The sequence below is a fragment of the Sinocyclocheilus anshuiensis genome, unplaced genomic scaffold (assembly GCF_001515605.1).
Source record: "Sinocyclocheilus anshuiensis isolate Anshui unplaced genomic scaffold, SAMN03320099.WGS_v1.1 scaffold67, whole genome shotgun sequence".
In the NCBI taxonomy this organism is placed as follows: Eukaryota; Metazoa; Chordata; class Actinopteri; order Cypriniformes; family Cyprinidae; genus Sinocyclocheilus; species Sinocyclocheilus anshuiensis.
The window spans coordinates 180,666-189,836 of NW_015552546.1; the positions used below are offsets into that span (position 1 = coordinate 180,666).

The 9,171-nt window shown below is 37.2% G+C and overlaps 1 protein-coding gene across 1 annotated transcript in view; it reads right to left on the reverse strand.

Moving 5' to 3' along the window:
• LOC107664104 (copine-9-like) overlaps window positions 1-9,171 on the reverse strand; it is a 46,149-nt gene that overhangs the window by 24,151 nt on the left and 12,827 nt on the right. The window contains exons 4-7 of the mRNA XM_016454564.1: window positions 5,429-5,532; window positions 5,298-5,337; window positions 5,175-5,177; window positions 4,651-4,728 (exon numbers count right to left, since the gene is read on the reverse strand). Coding sequence (XP_016310050.1) covers window positions 4,651-4,728; window positions 5,175-5,177; window positions 5,298-5,337; window positions 5,429-5,532 — 225 coding nt within the window. The remainder of the gene's footprint in view (window positions 1-4,650; window positions 4,729-5,174; window positions 5,178-5,297; window positions 5,338-5,428; window positions 5,533-9,171) is intronic.

A 9,171-nucleotide genomic window follows, 5' to 3' on the forward strand; every position in this document is an offset into this window, starting at 1 on the left:
TGGTTTAAACATTTAACCAAACCGCTGGTTCAAAACAACCCAATTGCTGGGGTTGTCCCTATTTTACCCAGCACTGGGTTGTATTTAACCCAGCATTTTTTAGAGTGTAGGGTTTTACATGTTGTCTAAGTCAAAAGAGCAAGACTCTATGATATTCTGGTCTCTAAAAATGGCACAGATCCATTCTTCAATGCGACTCTAATGGATTGTTTCTCTATTTTGTCCAAGAGGCAAAAAAGTCACTTATTTTTATAAGTAAGGGATAATCAACGGCTAGCCGTGCATTAAAGGATCCTTACGTTAGTGCTAGCATTCTGCCCGCTTCAAATCATACACAGAGATGAAATAGTGCGGTAAGACCACATTTAGAGAGAGAGAGAGAGAGAGAGAGAGAGAGAGAGAGAGAGAGAGAGAGAGAGAGAGAGAGAGAGAGAGAGAGAGAGAGAGAGAGAGAGAGAGAGAGAGAGAGAGAGAGAGAGAGAGAGAGAGAGAGAGAGAGAGAGAGAGAGAGAGAGAGAGAGAGAGAGAGAGAGAGAGAGAGACAGAGAGAGACAGAGAGAGATGACAGTTGTGTGTACCTGTGTGCTGCGTGCTGCGTCTGCGCGTCTCTTTGTACAAACAATTACTTCAAAAACAGCGATTTTACCACCGCGTTGTTGGGGAATATAATGTAGCGATCTAGTATCTGGGCTTTTTTATTAATGAAAATCACGGGGAAGCGTTGACAACAAGTTTGTGTGTGTGTGCAGCGCAATCAGCGATCTCTGATCTCTCTCTCTCTCTCTCTGTGTGTGTGTGTGTGTGTGTGTGCGTGCGAGTGATGCGTGTTGGTTAGTGTGTATCAATTAAAGCAGCGCATTAATATAGAACGGTGATTAAACTGACTTGGAACTACCTGTGCATTAAACGGTTTTACTGCATACCTGCCAGCCAATCAGAATCCAGTATTCAGACAGACCATGGAATATGAAAAGTTATAGCACACTTCTCCTCAACAAGCTTTACTATCTAACATCTCATTTATAGCACAAACAGTACAGCACAACTTGTAATACTTAGTTATTGGTTTGTTCATAGAGTATATATCAATAATTACTGTGTGTACTGAACATCAGTGACTTTCATCATACTGAGCCATATGAATGTCACCTGATAATATAAAAATAGCCAAATATGAGCCAATAGTTGGCCTATCCAATATCCAATGTACTGGTCATTGACTACAGTAGATAATACATTCATAATTTATATAAATTCTATATATTTCTTTTAAGTAATGTTAATTTATATAATATATTTTTAATGCACAACAGATGTCTAATGTGTCATAAATCTATGAAACATCTGTAGTGTACTGAACATGTAATTGTTTTCCATGCAATGGAGTGTGAAAATCCATTTGAGCTAGTGATGTCTAAGTGTGATAGCCATCAGTACACTGACAGTAGTGTGTTTGGCAGTTTATTTGGACACACTTCACCCTCATACATCTCAGAATAAACCTGTGACAGCACCGCTACTATGATGAATGTCTCCAACACTGAGGGTATTTTCACAGAAAATGTCATGCTTTCTTTTTTAGCTAATTAGAAGCTCAGTTTGTGTGTGTGTGTGTGTGCACGTGTGGCAGGGGGTAGAGTTAAATTGCAAATTATGTATGAAACAGATTGATCGAGTGTGTAGAAAAACACATGGGCGTAACATTAGGTAATTTGTTTTTTAACAGTGACCAATGACAAATTACCCACCTTCTGATGGAGTAATTCTTCCTACCTGCATGGCGAGATGTATTTTTGGAGCTTATTTTAAATATTTTCAATACTCATACGTGGCAAATAGATTGCATTCTGTGACAATTTAAAACCCAGAGCTGAGATATTGACACCCGGTCTTGTTATTGTACAGCATTTTACATTCTCTCATCTCAAACATTCCTGGACCGAAACCAGGTTGTCTAAAAATATTTTGCTCAGCCTGACAGTATATGGCTCTCTTCTAGCCACGCACATTTTCTCCACAAATCCACCACGCTCACATGTGGAAATGAGGCTAGAGAAAAATCAAGCCCGAAGGGCCCCCGAATGTGGCGCGGAACCTGAAATCCCCATCTCCGAACCTCCCGTGGCATCTCTTTGTCCTTAGGACTCCCTGGCCTTATCTTGCGAAAACAGAGGGAATTAGATGTATTTGCCCAAATGCAGTGCTATGTAATTGAAAAGCCACTAGTCTTGGTGGGTTGCCATAGAAACCAGCAGGTAATAGAGTAGTACCTCTTCCTCCACACTTCCACCCCAGTGTGTTACAGTATCTGCCCACTAGCTCTTTAGAGAGACGGGCTGACCTACTAAAATATGCCTATTGCCGCCAGCCTTTTTCCTAATCCGCTGCTCGCCGCTTGCACAGCACAGCAGAAAGCGTGACACAAAGGCCAAAAGGAGACGGCCCATTTAGTGTTTTTTGCCCCATGCCGTGTCACCATCAGACGCATTCGCAAAAAGCTCCCCGTCTACCATGCTGCGATACAGAGCGCGTGCACAGCGCCTGTCATGTTCTTCGAGGAAGAAAACCAGCTGTTGGAAGGGACTTACAAACTATTTTTCATGTTCTTAAGGGGTTTAGTCACACTGTCTAGCCATATCTTCAATGTTTTTCATTTTGCTTTCTTATTAAAGTGACTTAAAACAGCTTATATTCCGATCACTGAGCCCCATTATGGAAAAGCATGTGAATTTCACATTTCAACACATTAATTGAGTGTTTTTGCTTCACATGTCATCCATTGTCTTTATTGTTGACTATTAAAAATCGTTTTCAGTAATTGATATAAAGCTGTAAAGTAAAGAAAAATATAAACATAGCTTATACATAAGTAACATAAGTTAAAAAAAACTTGAAAGGGGTCATATGATGCGATTTCAATTTTTCCTTTCTCTTTGGAGTGTTACAAGCTCTTGGTGCATAAAGAAGATCTGTAAAGTTGCAAAGACTAAAGTCTCAAATCCAAAGAGATATTCTTTATAAAAGTTAAGAGTCAACCACGCCTACCTAAAACGGCTCGTTCTAACACGCCCCCACATATCTACCTCACTATGTGGGAAGATTTGCATAACACCGCCCAAATGTTCATGCAAAGAAAGAAGGCGTAACTTTTATTCTCACTGTAGTATTGTTGCCGCTTTCCGCCATGTCCTGAAGACGCTGTGTGCTTCGTTGTGAAAGCGAAACTACTTTGTTTGGTCTTCCAAAAGAGGACGATATCCGCTTCGTCATGCCTAGAGCTGATCTGTGCTGGTCGCTGAGGGAATACATCAACTTAGTGCTGTGGATCGCCGGATCGGCTTTCACAAATCCCAAATATCCAGATGTGTGCAGCGCATTTTATAGAGGACTGTTTCTGTTTCCTGGGAGAGTATAGCCTAATGGAAATAGCAACTGAAATAAAGTGACTTGAAACCTTTTATATATTCAGATTTCACTTGTACAAGCATTAATCGTGTTTTGCTTCATATGCAGTATTGTTACTGTTAACTATTAACAATTGTTTTCAGTAATTAAAGTAAAGCTGTAAAGTAAAATGTAAATATTGAAAAACTTAAAAAACCTAAATGAAATTTACAACTGAAACAAAGCGACTTAAAACTGCTTATATTCAGATTTTACATGTGAAAGCATTACTCATGCATTTTTATTTCACATCAAGGGTTGTTATTTTTAACTAAAACTATTAAAAATTGTTTTCAGTAACTGAAATAAACTGAAAAACATAAAATCGTATACATTTAAATGAAGCAGAAGTACTAAAACTGAAATAAAGCTATATAGAAACATTTAAAAACGAATTAAAATAAAAGCACATACAAAATTACTAAACTGAAATTTCAATTTAAAAAAAAAAAAGCTAATTCAAGATATTAATAAATACTATAATTGTATATTAAAAAACACTTCAATAACACTCGTCATCATATAAAACAGCATTTGAGGCTTTCTGTGAACATGGCATGTCATTTGGCAAATGTGAAAATGTAAAAGAAACATGTGGTTCTTCTACAAGACCAAATGCAAGCAAATCCCTTTGAAGGCATCATCCAGACACCCTATTTTGCGCTACTGAAATAGATCATTGATGTGACCCAGATATGCTGGACAGTGGCAGTCTGTATCTTAATGTTAAAATGCCCCAGTCACCAGAGTGCCATCCTTACTCGAGCCGAAGCTTAATTAGTTTCCCTTCTTAACCCCTCGCCAAAGCTTTGGGATCTATATGTACACAGACCTGCTCTGGATTGATATGGACACAGAAGGTCTGCTATACTGAGAAACCCCAAACAAGCACCTCGACTGCGGTTAAAAGCATTGATTTTAGATGCGCCGTCAAAGAACTGGAGAGCGTAAAAGGATTTCGAACCGCGAGCTGCACGAAAAAAACAATTTATCAACCCTTTTGTATTATAATCATCGTGAGAGCACTTGCTATATAAATGAGCTCAGCTGGGCTATGCGGGCCAGATGAACTTATGTCTTCCATGTGGTTAAATCTGTGATCTGAATAGAGACCCCATAGGATTTGGAGAACTTTTAAAGAACTGTTTCCATGGTGCTGTTTCTTCTTCAACGTCGTATCAAGGGTGGAAAATAATCAAAGACTTACGAAAGCACCCGCTCCAGTCTTGACCCAGAGGACCCAATAATCTCTCCTAGAGTGCAGAAAGTCTGGCCGAGGAAGGACTGTGGGAGACAAAACAATGACGGTAAATCACAGTACTGTGGGGTTCCTGCTCCACAGACACAAATCAGCAGTGACAGTCCAGTCTGGAAAATCTCAGAAAGATGGTATGAGGACTCACCTTGGATACTGTATGTCACTGAGTATAAAGACAGGTGAGGCCTGGCTGATGAAACTCTAAGCAATGGAAGGGGTGAATCAATGACATGGAAATGCATACAAAAAAGCGAGCGAAAAAACAACAGAAAAACAAAACAAGACTTTGAGGACTACGACAGACTCTTTCATGCAGATTTAAAGGATGCAGAGGGTCTGGGCTTTGAACGTGACACTTATTTTTTTCCAAAGAATGAGAACTCAAAAAACAAATTGCATTCTCTTTGTAACTATTTTTGGCATGACAGAGAAAACAAGCAATGGATCAATTACACTCATTTACAGCTTGTACCTTCTGTCATCCACGTCCATTGTAGCAGAAAAGACATTAAATCAACAGAGTAAAACTTGCAGGCATTGCATCGTGACTTGTCTATCCATTAGCACGGCATGTGGGACATTAAAGTTTACTTACATGCTTTGAGATGTTTGAGCTTCTGGAGTCCACATTGTATCTGTGTCAAATAAGCAAAAGAATGCATTTTATCACTGTTTAATATTTTTTTTCCTGAAACTAAAGGCGGAAAAGTGTTGTCATCCACTTACACATCAAACCGAAGGTTCTGCTTTTCTTCGAAGAAGTAATCCAAGACAAACTTCCTCACAAAGTCCGGGTTGAGAGTGTTGTCAATCACTTCTGTTCGACCAAACTAAATAAGAATGAAAGATGCATCATTAGATTAAATGTTTCATGGCTAGATAATAAAAACATAATATATAAAAGTCATTCTCCACAAATTGGGTGCAAAACAGGCCTTGAAGGTGAAGTAATTTTTTTCTCAGCCTAAAATATTAGTGAAAGGGCATGCTTAGCCTTGTCAGAAGGTCAAACCAAATACCTAAAACATAACTTAAAATCATTGTTTTTATTTTAAAATATTTTTAAGCATTCATTTTATATGAGATTTGCAATATTTATAACCCTGCTGCCAAAATTTGGGGTGTATAAATACAGTTTAAAACTCTGAATTGTGGGCTGTATGGAAGTCTATTTCCACCATGGAATACAAAAATAAAAAATAAATAAACTGTGACTTTGTCCCATAATTCTGCCCCTCCTTTTATTGCAATTCTGAGATATCACAATTAGAATTTGTTTTTGGCGTTTCAGAATTTTTTCAGAACTGAGACATAAACTCAAAATTGTGAGATACAGACTTCCAATTCTGAGAAGTCAAAATTGTGAGATAAAAGTCACAAATAGCCTACCTATTTTTTTTTTTTTTTTTTTTGTAACTTAAAATCATTGTTTTTATTTTAAAATATTTTTAAGCATTCATTTTATATGAGATTTGCAATATTTATAACCCTGCTGCCAAAATTTGGGGTGTATAAATACAGTTTAAAACTCTGAATTGTGGGCTGTATGGAAGTCTATTTCCACCATGGAATACAAAAATAAAAAATAAATAAACTGTGACTTTGTCCCATAATTCTGCCCCTCCTTTTATTGCAATTCTGAGATATCACAATTAGAATTTGTTTTTGGCGTTTCAGAATTTTTTCAGAACTGAGACATAAACTCAAAATTGTGAGATACAGACTTCCAATTCTGAGAAGTCAAAATTGTGAGATAAAAGTCACAAATAGCCTACCTATTTTTTTTTTTTTTTTTATGTAATTGTTTTTCTGAATTCTGAGTTTACATCTCACAATTGTTTTTGTTTCCCCCACAAATTGTTTTTCTCTTATCTGTTTCTCAAAAATGCAAGAATCAAAGTCAAAATTGTGAGATAAAAGTTACAATCACCTATTTTATACATTTTTTTTTTCAAATTTTTTTTTTCTGAATTCTGAGTTTACATTTCGCAATCGTTTGTTGGTTTTTTCTCTTTCTCAAAAATGCAAGAATCAAAGTCAGAAAAGTGTGATATGAACTCAGAATTGCGGAATCTGGTTCCTGCTGATTTGATACAATCAACATTATAATGTAGTTATAGTTCATGTAATAAAACATATTATATTTTTATTGCCACAATAAAAAAATATATATATACAATAAATGCCACTATCCTCCAATGAAACATGACACTTGAGATGAATAGAACAGAAAAGCATAAAAGAAGCTAATATTATTCACTCAGCTGCATGTAAAATCTGCACTGAAGGAATTACTGATGTGCCAAAGCATAATAACAGTTGCTATGATCATATTTTCATGATCAGAAGCAAAAATCAGCCCTCAGACTTCCCTTCTCTCGGCAGACTTAACAGCAGCCTGAGCTCTGCGTGAATGTGGGGCAGGAATAGCAGCTCAGTGTGAGCTCGTACATGCTTCCTGCCAACATACACATCCCTGAAGCAATCAGACAGAAATTCCCATTGGGCAGGAGTCCTCGCTGGAGCTCACTGACGGCACAGAGTAATGAACTATTGATTCCTAACTCAGATTCAGACCCAAGATCATGTTCTCAACACCCCAGACACATAATCCCAACTATCAACTTAGTAGCCACGTTTTCCATTATCTGCTCCTGGAGAAGTTCCTGGAGCCGATCGGTCCTTGACCGTTGGTTGCTGCATTATCTGTTTAGGGGAGCTGGCTGTTTATAATGCAGTTGCTATGCTTGCTTTTGGAAGTACTTGTAATGTGAGTGGGCACTTGAGTGTTGATATGCATGCGGAGAAAGCCACTGGTCCAGATACACGGCAGCTATATAAAAGTACAGTGAATATTTCATGATGCCATCTGGAGAGCGAGATATCTCTAAAGAAGTCCAGATTGCTCGCTGCATCCCTCAAATTTCCAATGGCAAACAACACTTTTTTTATTTTCCAATACTCAATTTGAGACTTTCCCAGAGACTGCTGAATGCTGATTCCTCAAATCCTGGCAAGGTGGTGGGATACAATTAGTAGCTGCATTTACAATTCTGCCAAAAGGGTCATCTTAAGTTGATTTTAGAACACTGGGAGGTAATAAAACACCCAAAAGCACAGCGAACTGGACAGTTCAGCACTGGAAACAAATTATTTGCTTTTATCCATTTAGCATGGCATAATAATTTCTACTCAATTTTATGAGTGTCACATTCTGTGTTAATTTCTCTTCCTGTATTTCGAACCTGTTTCCTTCGTTTCATTTTTCCAGTTTGTAATAATTACTCATTGGTTGATTATGTTCACCTGTACCTTGTTTAATTTCTTCCTTTCCCTGTGTTTTCCGTTTGGTAGTGTCAGAGCTTATCTGTGCTTATTGTGTGATATCTCTTTCAGTTTGCATGTTTTGCCCTGTGTTTTTGCCCATATGTGACTCTGGACCACAAAACCAGTCTTAAGTCGCTGGGGTATATTTGTAGCAATAGCCAAAAATACACTGCATGGGTCAAAATTATTGATTTTTGTTTTATGCCAAAAATCATTAGGATATTAAGTAAAGATCATGTTCCATGATACCGTTAAAACCTTAACGATACCCATCCCTACTTATGACTGGTTTTGTGGTCCAGTGTCACATATTCCTTTTGTTTAATAAAGCTTCTGCAATCAGATTCACAACACAGGTTTTTTCTTTCTCTTTGAATTCTTTTAATTTTTCATAAAATCAGACTTATGTACTTGCATGTTTTAAAAAATTTGTGTTCTAAAATTTCTAATATTTAGAATTAGTTTACCATTGGTAGATTGTAGATTTTTAAGATTTTTTAAATGTTTTTGAAAGAAGTCTCTTATTCTCACCAAGGCTGTCTTTATTTGATCAAAATTACAGTAAAAGGTTAATATTGTGGAATATTATTACAATTTAAAGAGCAGGTCATATGGTATTTTAAAGTGTCCTAATATTGTGTTGGAGTCCTCTACAACAGGTTTAAATGCATCTAAGGTCAGAGAACATTTTAATTTCTCAGAATATACATTTAATATTAGAATCATTTTTCAATGATTTCCGAACATTATCTTGCAAATTCTATCTCACCAGAGTCGCCAGTTTTTCAAATTTTTGTCTATGATGCATTTTTGCTATTCGCAATTCAGAATCGCGCCCACGCAGAGGAGCTTCAGCACGCGCAACATGAAAGCCCTGTTTAATTATGATAGAAGAGAGAACTAAACATTCAAACATCCGCTTACACTTTAGGCCTGTGGCGGTTTTATTAAGCTAATTTAATTTTTTTATTTCGATTTTGGCTTCTAAGGATTATACAAAAGAAGACATGAGGTAAAGCTATTAAAAACTAGCTGCGTTTCGTATTGCACAACTTCTTTTCCTTCACAGCAGTGCACATTCGTTCCTCCCTAAAACCCAAACTTAACGTCAGAATCAGCTCAATCGGTGATTGTTGTAAGAT